We start from the raw sequence: 18,230 nt of genomic DNA on the forward strand, positions 1-18,230 counted from the left end.
CTCTTTCTCCCTTTGTCTGTCCTCTCTCTCTCTCTCTCTCTCTCTCTCTCTCTCTCTCTCTCTCTCTCTCTCTATCTCTATCTGAATCTGCCTTTCTCTCTCTCTCTCTCTCTCTCTCTCTCTCTCTCTCTCTCTCTCTCTCTCTCTCTCTCTCTCTCTCTCTCTCTCTCTCTCTCTCTCTCTCTATCTATCTATCTATCTGTCTATCTTTCTCTATGTCTGAGTGGTCTCAAACGCGTTTCATCTGGATATGGTATCAAATACTCCTCTCCTTTCACATTCTCTGATCCATTATTGTTTTTAAAAAAGGAAAATAAAAAAAATAACAAAAGGGGACAACACAGAAACACCCCACGCGACTGCAACATCATAAATTAAAACCAATCCCTCTCACTCCACCCCCCCCCTAAAAAAAACACACACTTCCTGGCCGTCTGTATAACTAAGAGTTGCCAACCACCGAAGAATTAAAATACATTCGGAAGGCCTAAAGTTTTCGTAGTGAGCTTGCTATGGCAATTATGGTAATGATTAGAGATCTTGAAGCGGTGGCGGTGGTGGGAATCATGGATGTAGAGAGAAAGAAGAAGAAGAAGAAGACCACGAAAGAGAGGAATAGATAGAGAAGGAGCTAGAGACAACCGGACAGAGGAAACAAAGAAAATGTGAAATAAGGAAGAAGAATGTGCCGCTATGTGGTCTTGTGGTATGACACTCGCTTTCGGATCGGATTGGAAAATCCTGGGTTCGAGCCTCACTCGGCGCATAGTTGAGTCCACTCTTACCGTACTCAGGTTTAAAATAAGTACCAGGCCGTTAACTGTCTGAAAAAATGTAATATCGCCTAACAGACATCATGTAGGATGTTAAGTATTGCTGTTGGCCTGTGACACCCTGTAAAGCGCTTTGAGACTTCGAGCGGATATTGCGCTATATAAAAACTCTCGTTAGTATTTGTGACAATGATAGCAGTGATGTTATTCTTGTTTCGATGATGAAATGATGGTAGTGGTGATGCCACTGATCAAGAAGCTAGAGTGATAAAGTTGATGGCAATGGTGACGTCTTTGTGTGCGCGTATGGTATTGATATTTAAAACGATTGTTTCCTAGAGTGGTGGTGGCTGAGATGATAGTTATGATTTTGCTCGTGATGGCAATAATTGATATGACCATGGTAATGGTAGGTATAATGCTGTGGTGGTGATATTGATTGTGGTGCTGATGATACTTATGATATTGTGCAAATGATGGTGGTAGCGATTCTGATGGTAATGATGTAAAAGTGCTTGTGGTAGTGATGGTGATGGTTTTAAAATTGATGTGGATCGACGTGCAATTATTTTTAGGTCTGATAACCATTTCCTTATGGGCTCATTCTTGTAATAGAAATCTTTTTTAAAATGACGCAAAATACATTATACAACAATGTTAAACCAGGCCCATAAGTGGATTCGGATGTCAGACCTGCGTGTTTGTTAACCTACAATGCAGCACAAATCCTTTTGAAATGGTATTCTTTTTTCCACTATAACACAATAAGTCGAATGCTTGGCAGGTCTGTATCACTGCGAACATAGATACGTTAGTTGTAATAATATCTATTGAAATACCACCTTGAGTGGCGATAAGCCAAATTACACATCTGGAATACAACATTTGCATACAAAGCTGTTTGAGTACAGAATTATTGATACAAATCGTGGATTTATTTTTCTTGTAACCATTGTTTAAAATATATCAATCTTATTATGTATATATTTCCGTCTTTTTATTTTTTAATTTTAAACTAAAGTTAGGAATTTGTTTTTGGCCAGTAATCGTAACTTTATCAGACTTATTAGACCCATACCCAGATCAAAACAACAACCCCAACCCCCATGACAACATTACCCCTTGTTCTGAGTTTAAGAACATAGGCAAGTTATTGTTCTTAGGCCGAACTGGGCTTTTATGTTCTGTATCATTCTATTTCACCCAGTTTCAACCCGTTGACATTTTAAATCCCAACCCGTTGACATTCTAACTTCTCGTCAGGGCAAAAGTGGATACCAAATACTTAATAGTATTAGCTAACGAACGAAGTACTGAAAATATTGAGGACTTGGTATTAGTGTCCTTTATTACTCTTTAATATATTGACATCGTCTATGGAGATAAGTTTAAATGCAAAGTCGTGCTTTCGGCTTTGGAATTAATTTGCGTGTTGTAAAGCCGCCAAATTCCATCCCGTCTATACAATTACCTCGTTTACTGCCAATTTGATAACGCATTGAATTCGCCATGAATTAAATCTATCATTATTTCCTACAGCTAGTCTACTCAAGACTGTACAACTTATAACAACATTTTCTGAAGTTGAAGGACAGGTATCGATATCGTTCAAAAATTTTGGCTAAATTCAAGCTATTATTGATGGCACTCACTGAATTATCAAGATTATTAAAACTGCTTCTTAAGAGATACAGAAATTTGGTGTTTTTTTTGCGCTGCTTATACTATTATGACTAATATAATATTTTGACAAATTGAATACTAGTCATTTAAAACAAATAGTTACTGAGTGCTTACCCACTATTATAGATTGAAAAAAAAATGTAAAAAAGGCAAGACACACGTAGACACACAATAGACACACACACACACACACACACACACACCTCAAACACACATAACTGATTATTTGACTCACAAACAGAGGAGGTGGGGTTTGTGAAACATTTAAGACGATACGGATATATCATGTAATTACGTAGATTCGAATCCAGCTCAGTAAAAGCAAAAACGGAATATTGCCCAGCTTTAGTGTGAAGGACGAATAGTGCAAGCAACACTATTTGTCCGTACGTACGGCAACCACGGTTGATGCTATTCGACCTTAAGGACGAATAGGGCTACCCTTTCTTAACAGTATATAAGACACATACACCTGTAAATGCTGGAAAACAGAATAATCTGAACTTTTTCAAAACTCTAAATTCGCTTTCGGCACAACTCAATATCTTTTAGGTGAGTAGAATAATTGACAAAATCTTCTGGCATTTTGAAATTGAGGCGTACGAAATGTAATGTAATCATTAATTTATACAGACCGCTGATCTACAAAGTGCTCTGAGACACTACACATACAAAGTAAATGAAAATTAAAATAAACAGCAAAAATAGATCTTTCACAGGGATTTAGAATAGGAAATATTCAATTTACAAATTAGGAAAACTAGATTAACACTCTATATATTAAAATTTCTTTACACATACAAAGACATGTGGCATAATGTCTTGTGAAAATTAGACCTTTTCCCTTATTCTTTTTTAAAACATGACATTAGATGTCCTGCAAACAGTAAGAGCAAGCATCAAGTTCATTTTGTACAACTTGCTAGCTTTTGCCTTGTTCTAGCACTAATTCAAGCACATGGGGCTTTTGTGAGCAATTGACCGGTTTTAAAAGATCAACATAGCTTTGATCTCTTGTCACAAAGATGCCACTGAAGAATGTGGGACATCTTATAATATTTGCAGACAAATTCTCCTATTCAGGAAAAAAATTTTTTTTTTAAATTGAGCTTTTATATAGCGCAATATCCACTAAACGTGCTCAAAGCGCTTTACAAGGGGCCCCTGGTCAACAGCAGCATTTAACATATAGGACGGTACATGAAGCCTGTTAGGCAATATTACAATTTTTTCGGACAGAAGACAACGCTGTTAATGGCCAGGCACTCATTTTAGACCTGAGTACGGTGAGAGAATGTGTGTAAAGAGTCTTCTCCAAGGACTCAACTATGCGCCGAGCGAGGCTCGAATCCTGGATCATCCGATCCGAACGCGAGTGTCATACCACTAGACCACATAGCCGCACAAACAGCTGAAGTTGAGACCTGAACCTCCTACTACCTCCCTAACATCTACATCTAAAAGAGACCATCAGAAATAAGATTCAGCTGTATAAAAAAAAAAAAAAAGGATCCAGAAGAGGGGATCAATTTGAACTTATTCCCGACTCACTTGTTGACAGGTGCTGTGATACCCTGCTCTTGCGAGCCCAGTCCTGAGCCTTCCTTCCAACCCAACTTCAGCAACATCTGGTAACCCATGTTTTCACAAGTCAGTTTGAAATCCTTGTAGTCAGAGTAGTCTGGTTGTCTCCCTTCTTTCAATGCCTGAATGAGACCAAAAACAGCACAACTAATTAAATTTATTTATTTTTTAACCCACTCAACCCTAACACCGACAATATTCGTAGTTTACCAGTATTACTTTTACCCCATGCCCATTTATTACATTTTTCTGATACAAATTATAGGCGTAGAATCAAAGCTAATGTTTTTAGTTTTTACATGTTTATGATAGTTGAATATAACTATCAATGCTCATGCTTATTTTTAATACATTTTTTCCAATCTTGAAAAGTAGCAAAAATCTCTAGGATTGAGTGAGTTAATCTGAAAATCCAAGCCTTGATAAAATATACAAAAAAAGGAAGGTTGCCTATTCACAGACTTTCCAAAAAAAATTTCATAAAATAGTAATTGGAGCCCCCAAAAATAGTAATTTGGGACAAAAAAATACTAATTGGAGCCCCCAAAAATAGTAATTTGGGACAAAAAAATAGTAATTGGAGCCCCCAAAAATAGTAATTGGAGCCCCCAAAAATAGTAATTTGGGACAAAAAAATAGTAATTGGAGCCCCCAAAAATAGTAATTGGAGCCCCCAAAAATAGTAATTTGGGACAAAAAAATAGTAATTGGAGCCCCCAAAAAGAGTAATTTGGGACAAAAAAATAGTAATTGGAGCCCCCAAAAATAGTAATTTGGGACAAAAAATAGTAATCAGTCCAAAAATAAAGAAAAAGTTGCCTTTCCATGTTCCGAGTTGAATATGCCCGACCACCTGGGCAAAAACATCACGTCGCAGATTTGCAATTTTACAACCAATTAATTATTTATTGTTTTTTTGAGTTTTTTATTTAAAACAAAAGTTCGTAATTGCCAGGTAAAGTCGTAATGGCAGTCTCAATATCGTAAAATTACGATAAAATTGTAATGCTTGACAAGTCTGAATTCAGGAGGCAAAAATTCCAGCAAAAAGCCATTATGAACATACTTTGTTCCGTTCAGCGAGTGATTGGAAAATATACCGAGGTTTTTTGTTAACCTACTGAATTCCATAAATATATGGAAAATCAGCAATCTTGGAAAAGGGCGAATGTTGCGTAGTATTTTTCTCTCTCGTATTTCTCCCTATAAGATTTATGGCACTACATTATTAGATCTGATGATTAATTTACTCTCAAAGCAAAGGGTTTTGTTTGATTTTCATTCTGACAAGAGGTTTAACAACGATATGTCTGGTGAATTCTAATCTGCGAGATTAATGTCGACAAAATGGTTGTGTCGTTTTTTTCCTATTTAGATGAGTTTTTAATTCAAATCTTTCCAAACAAAACAAAAAAAAATTGCCTGTGGTATGTTAGCTTTTGAATAGAAATGTAAATGTGAATAGAAACCACATAAAATAAAATATTAATAACAATAATAATTCAAACAAAACCACAGAAAAATAAGGGGATAACATTGATTTAAAATAAAAATCATGAAAAGTTGTTCTTTGAAAAGACGTGTTAACAGAAATAATAAGAGTGTGGGGTGGCAGGGGTGGGGGGTATGAAGGGACTTTAAAGGGCAAAACCCTGAAAATGAGACACAATCGGGTTTCCTTTAGTTAAAAAAAAAAGGGATCCCGAAAGCTCAGGTGGTAGAGCATTCGCTTCAAACGCAAAGGGAACGAGATCGATCTCAGGTTCAGTCGAGATTATTTTCTGAGCCCCCCTGCCCATCCAGCAGCAGTGAATGGGTAAGTGAGTCTGTTAGATTTGGTGGAAAGCATTTTGCGATAGACTAGTGTCCTATCCAAAGGATAGCAAGCAATTGCTATTATCTGTTTCACACTATAGAAACTGGGATAAACTCCAGCTCCATGGGCCGAATGGCTCTGAAGCACTATTATTTTATTATTTTTTTGTGAAAAAAGAAAGGGTCCAAATAATGTTAATGATCAAATGATATCTGTGTTAGGAGGACACATTTATATAAAGCAGACACCTGGCTTAGAAATGATGAAATCCTACTTCTTATAGAGGCCATATCAAGGTTGTGGATGACTTCAAATGTTTAATGAAATGAAAGAAAACATGTATTCCTTTTTTTTTGTTTTACAGGGTCTTACGGCGCTTGCAACACATTTAGGTCATATCAGCACCAGTTTAAAGTACCTAAGGATAGTAAAAAGTTATAAAATTTCAATTAAAGTACCAATAGGGAAAAGATGTAGATTCCACGAACACAGTACCAGTGTACTTAGTTTGAGATCACCAAAATGTCTCATCCTAACACAAGCACAGGTTTGAGGAACACACTCAAATGTTTACAAATCATATATATGGGCTAGGATAAAACCGAGTCATCTCATTCCAAGACAAAGAGAGAAAAGATGTTGGAAAACCGATATAGGGAGATAGAAGACACAGTAAGTGCCACCCTGCCCACTATGGGAGGTCAGGAAGCCCATCCAGGAAAACATGTTTAAGATATGATGTTCCAACATTTCCTTGAAAAATGAATTGACTTTTACAGAAAAGAAAATGATGAAATGAAAGAATTTCTTCCCCTAAAATTACCTTGTAGGTTTCCATAAACCTTTCCAATTCAGCAGGTGGTAAAAAGTCCCCAAGAAAATGCTTCCCTCGGGCGTCCGTTGTCAATTTCTCTGCCCAATCTACGATAATTAAAAAAGAAAATAATTGTGATTAATTTGTAGCTTTATCTATGGTAAGTATCTACCTTTAAATAAAAAAAAACAAAAAAGCAAAAGACTTTACTCATTACTCTCATTGTCATTATTGTTACACAAAATAAATTTTGAACTCCTGTTCTTTTTGTCAAGTTGCTTTTGGGGTTTTTACAGTATTTGCAACGCATTTAGGCATTTCAGCATAAGTGAAAAGGAAAAAAATGGGATGGTAAAAAAAATTCTAAATTTACAAGAAAAAGTAAGACAAAGGAGTTTAGTTTAAATAGGGAACGGAAATTGAATTTTTTGTTTGTTTGTTGCTTTAGGTCTCTTCCAACACAATTGAGGTTATATGAGAGACCGCTGAAACAAAAAAACAAGCAATCTAACAAAAATAGTACAAATGTAAATCAAAATCATAACCTAAAGATATCATAAGCTAAATTATAAATAACCAAGAACAAACAGGCAGAAGATTTACAGAAAAAAAAATATCCCCTGTCAAAATACAATCACAAACCAAAGAAGCAGGATAGGCTAGTAAAGAGAAGAAGAAACGACATCACTATCGGATCGTACACCCATGCGAACATCATAGGTATATGATTCAAGGGTGATGCTCCCATCCAACCACCCGCGGAAATTGAATTCAAAAGCGTACTATAAACGTTCTCTAATTATGAGCTCACCTAAAAGTCTCATCCAGACACAAGCACAACATATCTGACAATCATCACAACAAATATATTGGGATAAAAAAAAACAAAAAAAATGATCAAAATTCAAAAGGTAGAAAACCCTCACCCTTTGTAGCTTGCATTTCAACAGCCCTTTTTTTGTGTTCCCAAGTTCCACCTTCCGTGTCTTCATCCGAGTCGTAGTCAAACTTGTTGCTGTTTTTCACCCCCTGGATTTCTTGCATCAACATTTTCTCCTTCATTTTTTTCTGGGCAATCACCAACTCGTACATGAAATTCATCTGGAAATGGAAATGCATGTCAGGTCTTGGGATAAATTAAAATGTGAATAAATTTTTTTAAAATGGCAGGTGTATATAAAAGTGACCATTTAAAAAAATATCATTTAGAATATAAAAAGAGGTTTTTTTTCTATCCCTTTTTATTGATTTTTTTTTTTTTTTTTTTGTTTTTTGTTTGTTGCTTTACCTCCCTATTGATTTTAATTCCCTTTCAAAATATAAAAATTTCTACCACAAAGAAATGTCAAAGGGTAAATTTAACAATAACGGAGGAGGAAAAGGAGAAATCAAGATTTGAGAATGTGAGATCAAACTTTTTCAAAAAAAAAAAAAAAAGTACAACGAATTAATTAGGGGGCAGCGTGGATCAGCTGTACGGTTTTTGCTTTGGACCCCAAAGGTAATGAATTTTAAGGGTTTTACGGCGCTTGCAACATATTAAGGTCGTATCAGCGCTAGTAAAAAGGAAGAAAATGGGACAGTAAAAAGTTCTAGAATTACAATTAAAGCACAAAAGAAAAGGTGAGACAAAGGGGAATTGGTTCAAATAGGTAACAGATGTAGATTCCAAGAGCACACCGTCAAAGTACTTAGTTGGAGATCACCTATAAGTCTCATCCAGACACAAGCACAGGTCCCAACTAAGAGGAATACACTCAAATGTTTACAAATCATATAATATAATATGTAAACTAAACATAATGCAATGCATAACAGAGAGAGATGTTATACAAGGAAAAAAAATATCTTCCAAAACTATAACTGTACATTCGACTGTTTCCCTCCCAGCCAAGGAACTACGGCCAGGGCCAGGACCAAAACAAGTAATCTCATTCCAAGACAACGACAGGAAACAATTGGGAAACAGGTTGGGAGGGTAGAAGACACAGCATGTACCTCCCTGCCCACTATGGGAGGTCAGGATCCCCACCCAGGAAAGGTACTGAGTTCGATCACCCGTCGCTGCGTTGTGTGGCCTTGAGCAAGTCACATCGGCCTAGCTCAATTTGCAGCGCTGCACTGCAGCTGACGCCTGGGTTATTCCAGTCTTCCCTTGGAATAGACCCGAGAGACAAATTTCACCCATGGGGTGAATAAACGGAAATCTAATGTAATTTAATCTCATTGTGTTACTCATTTGTCTCACACCAAATAAATTGTCTCAAATTGTTTTTTGTTTGTTTGTTGCTTTAGGTCTCTTCCAACACAATTGAGGTTATATGAGAGACCGCTGAAACAAAAAAAAAACAAGCAATCTAACAAAAATAGTACAAATGTCAATCAAAATCATAACCTAAAGATATCATAAGCTAAATTATAAATAACCAAGAACAAACAGGCAGAGGATTTACAGGAAAAAAATATCCCCTGTCAAAAATACAATCACAAACCAAAGAAGCAGGATAGGCTAGTAAAGAGAAGAAGAAACGACATCACTATCGGATCGTACACCCATACGAACATCATAGGTATATGATTCAAGGGTGATGCTCCCATCCAACCACCCGCTGTCTCAAATTGAAATGGATTCGATTCGTGTAACTTAACTCTCTCAAACACCTCAGCCTTCAACCGTGTAGTCAAAATCAAATAAGTTTTATTAATTGTTGCATTCAAATGTATTATAGATATTAGCAAGAGGAAGCCTGAATTCAAGTGTTCATCTGTAAAATCTTCAAATGCAACAGTCGATGCTAAAAATTCACTTCTGGACAATTTGCAAGTGACTAGATCAGATTCAGATCTGGGAAACATTTTGAAAAACAAACAGATGTCGTTCGGGATTAGTTTCCGAGTCTTGGAGTGCTACGTGTGGCCAATCTTGTTATACGGATGCGAAAGCTGGACTACAAATGCAGAAACACAAAAGAACATTGAAGCTTTTGAAATGTGGTGCTTGAGAAGGATGCAGAGAATATCGTATACTGCACACAAAACGAACGAAGAAGTGCTAAAACAAACATACCAACAAAGGAAACTAATGCCCGTAATAGCGGATCGACAACTATCCTTTTTCGGACACATAGTAAGGAAAGATAAGAATGAATACCTGGCAAGTTGTGGAAAAATACCTGGTAAACGCGCCCGGGGAGACAAAGAAAAACACTCATAGACCAACCGAAGGGCTTCACCAACCTAACAATCCAAGAGCTGTTTGAAAAAGCAAGAGACAGGGAGGAATGGAGAGAGATAATTCATGCAGTATCCGAAGCCTGGACCAGGCATGGAACCTAGAAGAAGAAGAAGATCAGATTATCTAGTGTTAATGGGAATTCCCGATGGTCATTTTGTGCATCAAGACATTGACAAAGGATACACAATTGTGTCTCAAATTTTCAAAAATGTAAATAAAATAAAATGACACATCACAAAAAAGACACACTACCAAGTGTTGAATCTTGAGAAGGGTGGTGAGTTGGTTATGAAGTTTGTATGTGGAATCATTGAAAATTTGATAATCATTAATACAGATGAATAATTTACAACCAACAGACAAATAATAATAATAACAAAATTAATAATAAAAATAACCATCATCATCATCATAATAATAATAATAATAATAATAATAATAATAATAATAATAATAATAATACGATAATAATAATATTAATAATAATAATAATAATAATAATAATAATAATAATAATAATAATAAAATAATAATAATAATAATAATAATAATAATAATAATAATAATAATAATAATAATAATAATATATACTTTATTCATCCAAAAAAATGGAAATTCGTTTTCAGACGTGGCATGCATAAAAATGTATAAAACACAAAGTTGAGAATCTATGGTGACAATGAATTATACATATATATATATATATGCAAATGCACAAAAATGTAAAAATATACAACCAAGAACTAATAGAAACACCTTATATATTAATTTAATAAACTGAGATAGGCCATACCTCTGGCCTTTAGTCCGAACTTGTGAGTGTATATTTAAAAGATAGTATTTAATTTAAATCACAGTTGGGCATTAAAAATTCGAACACCATGTGGCAAAAATAAATTAAGGTGACGTCTTGTCTTTGTTTTTATAGATATAAGGCGACGGCTCCTCATGGAGAACTTTTTAAACAAATAATTTATTTGTGAAGGGGGTTATCGCCATTCTTCATAACTTTCTCCAGTAGTAGTAGTAGTAGTAGTAGTAGTAGTAGTAGTAGTAGCATTGGTAGTAGTAGTAGTAGTAGTAGTAGTTGTAGTAGTAGTAGTAGTAGTAGTAGTAGTAGTAGTAGTAGTAGTATAGTAGTAGTAGTAGTAGTAGTAGTAGTAGTAGTAGTAGTAGTAGTAGTAGTATGTAGTAGTAGTAGTAGTAGTGTAGTAGTAGTAGTAGTAGTAGTAGTAGTATAGAGTAGTAGTAGTAGTAGTAGTAGTAGTATAGTAGTAGTAGTAGTAGTAGTAAGTAGTAGTAGTAGTAGTAGTAGTAGTAGTAGTAGTAGTAGTAGTATAATAATAATAATAATAATAATAATAATAATAATAATAATATTAATAATAATAATAATAAGTCTGAGGGAGTGCAAGTCTTTACCCGCCTTTAAAAAGAATATAAAGACACATCTTTACTGTATTTGTTTTTATTGACCCTATGAATCCTTGTTTTAGCTATTAATTAATTGTATTGTATGTTCAATTTTTTTTTTTTAATAATGAATTTATTTATCTATTTTCAAAATTGATAATCTACGTTGTAAAGTGCCCAGAGCTTGTGTTTTACACGAGAATGAGCACTGTATAAATGTGTATTATTATTATTATTTTTATTATTATTATTATTAGTAGTAGTAGTAGTGGCATTAGTATTAGTAGTAGTAGCATTAGTATTATTATTAGTAGTAGTAATAGTATCAATTTTATTATTATCATCACTATTATTACAAATTACTAAATAAATAAATGACTAAACCAACCTCTTGTTGCTCTTTAATCTGCTTGAGTTGCTGCTCTGAGAGAGAATCACTACCAATCATCTTTCGTGCATAATCTTGCATTGAGGATGAAGGAGATGGCTTGATGGGATTCGCTGAAATGCACAACGTTTTAAGCTATAACTATTTCATATATATATTCAAATTTATATTTAAGGAAAAGAGAATAATAAATAACAATAATTGTTTGTTTGTTGCTTTAGGTCTCTTCCAACACAATTGAGGTTATATGAAAGATTTTTTTTTTGTTTGTTTGTTGCTTTAGGTCTCTTCCAACACAATTGAGGTTATATGAGAGACCGCTGAAACAAAAAAACAAGCAATCTAACAAAAATAGTACAAATGTAAATCAAAATCATAACCTAAAGATATCATAAGCTAAATTATAAATAACCAAGAACAAACAGGCAAAAGATTTACAGAAAAAAAAATATCCCCTGTCAAAAATACAATCACAAACCAAAGAAGCAGGATAGGCTAGTAAAAAGAAGAAGAAACGACATCACTATCAGATCGTACACCCATGCGAACATCATAGGTATATGATTCAAGGGTGATGCTCCCATCCAACCACCCGCGTCACTTTGAAAAAACTAGGAATTCTCAAAAGAGTCATTGCCAATTGAGTTGAATTTCTAAAATTTCACGGGATTTTTTTAATGTCTGAAAATCATCAGGTAGCTTTACATTTATATAAATGTTTGCTGTTTAACATTGATAATAATTTCTAAATATTCAAGTATTGACTGAAATACCAGTTGAAACTCTAGTGGCACAATAGGTTTTCTTATCTAAGACATCAATTGAGTAAGGAGTTTTCTACTTTACAACTTCAAGATGTTTTCAAAGTCACATATCAATGGTTGGTGAATCAAACCTCTGAAGTCTCGATTTTCACGATCCGAGGATCAAAACTCTGAAGGCTACATACGAGCTTTGCGCAGCATGTTTTGTTTCAGTTTGGGCAGAGCCATCAGAAGTCTGATCACCCAAAATTAAATAAAACATGGTGCGCAAAACACCTATGTAGACTTCAGAGTTTTGATCCGCTATTCATGAAAATCGAGAATTCAGAGGTTTGATCCGTCAACAGTCGATATATCTTTTTAGTTGTCTTTTTTAAAATTATAAAAGCGACAATGTCAATCTTTGAAAATTCATCGTGTCGACTGCCTTTGAAATATTGAAATCTCACCTGAAGCAATGGATGGTATGGGAGGCTGTACCGTGGCAATTCCTCCCAGCTGTATGTTACTGGCAACACCTGATAAGTATGTCATAAAAAATGGTTAGAACACATTCTGAGTACTTAAAGCACCAAAAGGGAAAAATATGAGGTAACACAAAATAAAATAAATAAAATAAAAAAATAAAATAAAATTCCCTTTATTCATCCCCAAGGGGAAATTTGTCTTTAGGGTCTATTCCAAGGGAAGACTGGAATAACCCAGGCGTCAGCCGCAGAGCAGTGCTGCAAAGTGAGCTGGGGCAAGGTGACTTGCTCAAGGCCACACAACGCAGCGGCGGGTGATTGAACTCGGTACCTTTCGTGTACGAAGCAAAGACCGTACCGCTGAGCCACGCTGCCCCTAAAAGATGTCAAGGCAGGGGTTGTTAATGATGGGTAAAAAGGTATTCGGTATACAAATGAGAATATATTTAACTGACTAAAATCTTGTCTTGTCTCTAGGTGAAAAAATGTTAGAGATTGCTTAGGCTGATGGAGAATAGGAGCATCTTAATATTCTTTGACATCTCAAGATCTGACCTAAAATGCATCTTATCCTTAAGTATAATCTCAGAGAAAAAGTATACAATATGCTCTTTGGTATATAATTGGCAGCCCTGAACCCATCTACTCGCAATTACTCACTACCCTTTAGATAGGATGCTAGTCTATCGCAAAGTACTTTCAACCAAATCTAGCTACCCAGTTACTGCTGGGTGGACACTGGGGTCAGAAAGAAATCTCGACTGCACCCGTGATCGATCTCGGTCCCTTTTATTGTGAAGTAAGTGCTCTATCGACTGAGCTATCGGGACCCCAATATCCACTAAACTTGGTAAAAAATTGCTTTTTCAAGGGGGGTCCTAGCGAAAAGCAACACTTTACCGTGGAATGAGACATATGTCTGTTAGGCAATATTATAAATTCCCCCCCCCCCACCCTACAGAAACAAGGCTCTCAGGGTTTCAACGTTGTGCTGATTAGAGCTGGACTAAAAAACACTGGATCTTCCGGTTTGAAGGCAAGTGTCAACCCACAAGACCACATCCGCATGGTCGCCGTTCTTACAAAATTCTCAACACTCTTTCAATCTGTGACCATTCAGTGTATGTGAAATGCTAATTTAAGTCTTGATATTTTCAACCTCTTGAAGACCTGAGATGCACATTCCTCTCACCAAATCCAAGCATCAGTAACACACTTTATAGTCACCTGGAACAACTACAAAAGACGTCTAACTTCTACGTCATGGCACAAGACCGAAGGGCTAGAGCTCAGGTGGTCGCTGGTTCGGATAAGTAAGTAAGTCTTGATCTTTAAATGAAATACAATGAGACTTTGTTCAATGGCTAAACATGGGAAATGTATAAAATTGCAGAGGTAAAAAGGGTCTTGGTAAAATAAATTTGCATTGATTTTAAAGACTTTACCAGGAACAGCAGTTTGAGGTGGTGGCAGGGAAGGCGTCGCTATGCCTGGAGCCCCGAGAACTGGATTGATGACACCCGGAGCAGCCAAACCTGGGGCACCAATCGCTGCTTTCTCGTCACCCCATCTTGATCTCCTCTTTTTTCTTACGGGTTGTCTTGGGTCCTCATTGCCTGGGAGTTACAACACAGAAAGTATGCAAAACATATGAATATGAGCTATGTTCTAAGGGGAAGAAACAACCAGAGTGTTGGATAGGTAAGTAATTCAATTACGTTTGATTTAAAAATTATTTCTCAATAGATGTTTTCATATCATATTCTGAACTATGAATGTATGTGTATGTGTTTGTATTAATCAACTTTAGTTAGGGACAGGACAAAAAAAAAAAAAAGATATATATATATATATATATCACAATATCCACGAAATGTGCTCAAAACGCTTTACAAAGGGTCCCTGACCACAGGAACATGTAGAATGTGACATGACACCTGTTACACGTTATTACATTTTTTCTGGACAGAGACCGAGTATGGTGAGAGAATGTGAGTAAAGAGCCTTTTCCAAGGTCTAAACCATGCGCCAAGCGAGGCTCGAACCCATGACCCTCCGATGTGAAAGCGAGTGTCACACCACTAAACCACATAGCCGCTCTACAAAACCAAGCAATCTCAGTCCAAGACAAAGACTTACTTACTTACTTACTTATCCGAACCAGCGACCTGAGCTCTAGCCCTGCGGTCTCCAAGACAAAGACAAAAAGCAACCTGGACGAGGAAATATAAGGGGATGGAAGACATAGCTTCAGTGACCTCCCCTTATCCACCATGGGATACCGATGATTAGTTTGTTGTCTGTCTCCACCATGGGATACCGATGATTAGTTTGTTGTCTGTCGTAGCTCTGTGTTAGTTCCCTCACACAGATGCAATAAAAAATTTTTTTTTTTAAATCCCTCGAGTCATGGTGTGGCTATGTGGTCTTGTGGTATGACACTTACTTTCGGATCGGAAGGTCCTTAGTTCAAGCCTTGCTCGGCACATAGTTGAGTCTTTCGAAAAGGCTCTTTATTCACATTCTCTCAGCGTACTCAGGTGTAAAATGAGTACCTGGTCGTTAACAGCGTTGTCTCTATCCAAAAAAAAAAAAAAAAAAAAAGATCATAGCGTCCAACAGGCGACATGACACATCCTACGTGTTAAGTGTTGCTGTTGACCAGAGACCCCTTGTAAAGCACTTTGAGCATGTTAAGTGGATACTGTTCTATATAAAAGTTCAGTTTAATTTTGTGTAAAAAAAAAAAAAAAAACAGACTTACGTTCATCATCTTCAGCATCTGCATCATCACCTTGTACTTCTCGCTTGACTGACGGAATCTTCAAAGCAGCCGTCTTAGATCTGTAATATTTGTAAAGTTCGCTCGAATGGTCCAGAAGGAAACTGAAACCAATTCAAACACAAATACAGCTGAATTAAACTCTAAGGGTGCTTAAAAAAAAAAACAAAAAAAAAACTATGGCAAACTTTGAACTTGAAGAAAAATGACATTAAATCATAACAAAAATCCCCAGAATTAACATAAATTGATGTAAAGAAACCATGAATTTAAAAAAAAAAAAAAAATGGGGACACATTTACTCATTTACCAAATAATTGATTCAAAACCGTTACTTTTAGTTTAAATTTTTTTATTTTTTTTATTGAGCTTTTCTATAGCTAAGTACTTTAATAGTGTCCTCTTGGAATCTGCATCTGTTTCCTATTTGAACCAATTCCCCTTTGTCTTACCTTTTCTTAGGTGCTTTAATTGGAATTCTAGAACATTTTACTATCCCATTTTCTTCCTTTTTACTGGCGCTGATATAACCTTAAAAATTGAGCTTTTATATATCCAATATCGCAATATCCAGTAAAAATAAAATTCCCTTTATTCATCCCAAAGGGGAAATTTGTCTCTAGGGTCTATTCCAAGGGAATACCGGAATAACCCAGCCATCATCCGCAGTGCAACGCCGCAAATTGAACAAGGGCGAGGTGACTTGCCAATGCCACGCAGGGCAGGACGACCGAACTCGGTACCTTTCGGGTATGAAGCAAAGACCGTACTGCTGAGCCATGCTGCCTAGACAATGAAGATGAGGACAAGTCATAGGAATTATGACAAACCACCCCCTGAGAAACATTGGAAAACATGACACAGTGAACAAACTACGCCGCTAAATCCAAGAAGAACAGTTGACAGATGGTCTACATTGAATGGATTGGAAACAAGGGTTTATAAACAGTGTGCAAAAAAAAAAAAAAACACTTCATGATTACTCTTCTTAAAAACAATAATGTCAAATCGTGTTGTCGATAAAACACGAAAAAGTGATTTTAACCCCCCCCCCCCCCCCCCCCTCTCTTCCCCATAAAAAACAAACAAATATTTTAATGAGGCCATGTCTTGAATACGGCTGTCTGTCCCAAGCCCGTAGAAAACCAAGAAGGGAGGGTCCTAATGAATGACACATGAAAGCTAGGGCTTCGATGCTATTATTAGCTTCTCCGCTTAATCACACACTCCGCTTTATCGACACACTAACCCTAACTCCCGAGGATGTGCAATTAAGCAGAGTCAACTGTAAAAATAATAATATTAGTAATAATAATAATAATAATAATAATAATAATAATAATGATAATGATAATAATAATTATAAAAATAATATTAGTAATAATACTAATAATAATAATGATGATGATGATGATAATAATAAACAATAATAATAATAATAACAACAAAGCCAATAAAGAGAAAGTCCAACAAACCTGTAATTTGGATCCTCTTGGTGTGCCCGAACGCATTCCTCTTCAGCTTGAGGTCCTAAGGTAACCACTTGCAAGGCCAGATGGTCGGCGAACAGTCTTGCTCTCGCTTTGTCTGGTGGACAAACTAGAAGTAGCCTAGGTCAACTTATGCCCCTTTATGAAGTGCTGAAGGGATGATGTTTGAATTTGATTCACAAAACTATCAAGTTTCAAATGAGATTTTACGGGAAATTTGGAAATTTCATCAACCGTTTTCTTGCTCAAAACAGATGATAGATTTGGGGAGGGAGATTTTTCTTCTTCGGTGGTGATAGGGGTATTTTGTGAGTATTTGAGAAAATGTTGATACTTGTACTGAATTATTTGTCAACCCATTGAGACAAATATTATCCCACCCCCCTCTCTTCTTCTGATTCTTATTTAATACAAAAAAACCTGAAGTTTGATTTTAAAGAAGATAAGATAAAAATAAGAAGAAAGAAATTGATGAAGTCTGATTGTTTCACATGTCAATATAATGAACTCTAAAATTTCAATGAATGAATCAATAATTGTATGACAATAAAGAGAATTTCAAACACCTGTGACTTAAAAAAAAGTTGAGCTGAATGACTTGCCATTAGATACATAGCGTAGAAATTTCCATTTATAATGGACCACATGGGTTTATACTCCTATGAATTTTGTAATATTGAGGCTCTATTCGTTACAGCCCCATTTTAAACTTTAAAATGTAGGTGTTAACTTATGGTGTTGAAAAGGGTTTTTTACTATTATTAAATAAAACACTTCTCCCCCCCCCCCCCCCCAAAAGTGATTGCCATATATTTCAACTTGCTGTAAAACTAAATGATAAACAGTATAGGTACCTTCTGTCCCTGGCTCTGTCTTCACCGCTATGTCGTGTTTTGAACTGTAAATTATAAAAATATACAATATTTAAAGTATACTCTGTGATTTTAAATTCTTTATATATATGCTTTAGATATATTGTGCGGCTATGTGGTCTTGTAGTATGATACTCGCTTTCGGATCG

General features: G+C 35.8%; 1 protein-coding gene across 3 annotated transcripts in view; it reads right to left on the reverse strand.

The window, feature by feature from the left end:
• LOC144966142 (SURP and G-patch domain-containing protein 1-like) overlaps window positions 1–18,230 on the reverse strand; it is a 33,257-nt gene that overhangs the window by 5,330 nt on the left and 9,697 nt on the right. For 2 of the 3 annotated variants that reach the window (XM_078902259.1, XM_078902258.1), the window contains exons 7-15: window positions 18,064–18,107; window positions 17,195–17,318; window positions 15,702–15,823; window positions 14,383–14,553; window positions 12,920–12,988; window positions 11,707–11,819; window positions 7,597–7,771; window positions 6,680–6,777; window positions 4,008–4,162 (exon numbers count right to left, since the gene is read on the reverse strand). In XM_078902259.1, coding sequence (XP_078758385.1) covers window positions 4,008–4,162; window positions 6,680–6,777; window positions 7,597–7,771; window positions 11,707–11,819; window positions 12,920–12,988; window positions 14,383–14,553; window positions 15,702–15,823; window positions 17,195–17,318; window positions 18,064–18,107 — 1,071 coding nt within the window. Of the gene's footprint in view, window positions 1–1,486; window positions 1,568–4,007; window positions 4,163–6,679; window positions 6,778–7,596; window positions 7,772–11,706; window positions 11,820–12,919; window positions 12,989–14,382; window positions 14,554–15,701; window positions 15,824–17,194; window positions 17,319–18,063; window positions 18,108–18,230 lie in introns of all 3 variants that reach the window. The other variant, XR_013644164.1, reaches the window with a different exon arrangement.

This window comes from Berghia stephanieae, chromosome 2, assembly GCF_034508935.2.
Source record: "Berghia stephanieae isolate SIO BIC M18660-M18661 chromosome 2, UCSD_Bste_1.3, whole genome shotgun sequence".
Lineage (NCBI taxonomy): Eukaryota > Metazoa > Mollusca > Gastropoda > Nudibranchia > Aeolidiidae > Berghia > Berghia stephanieae.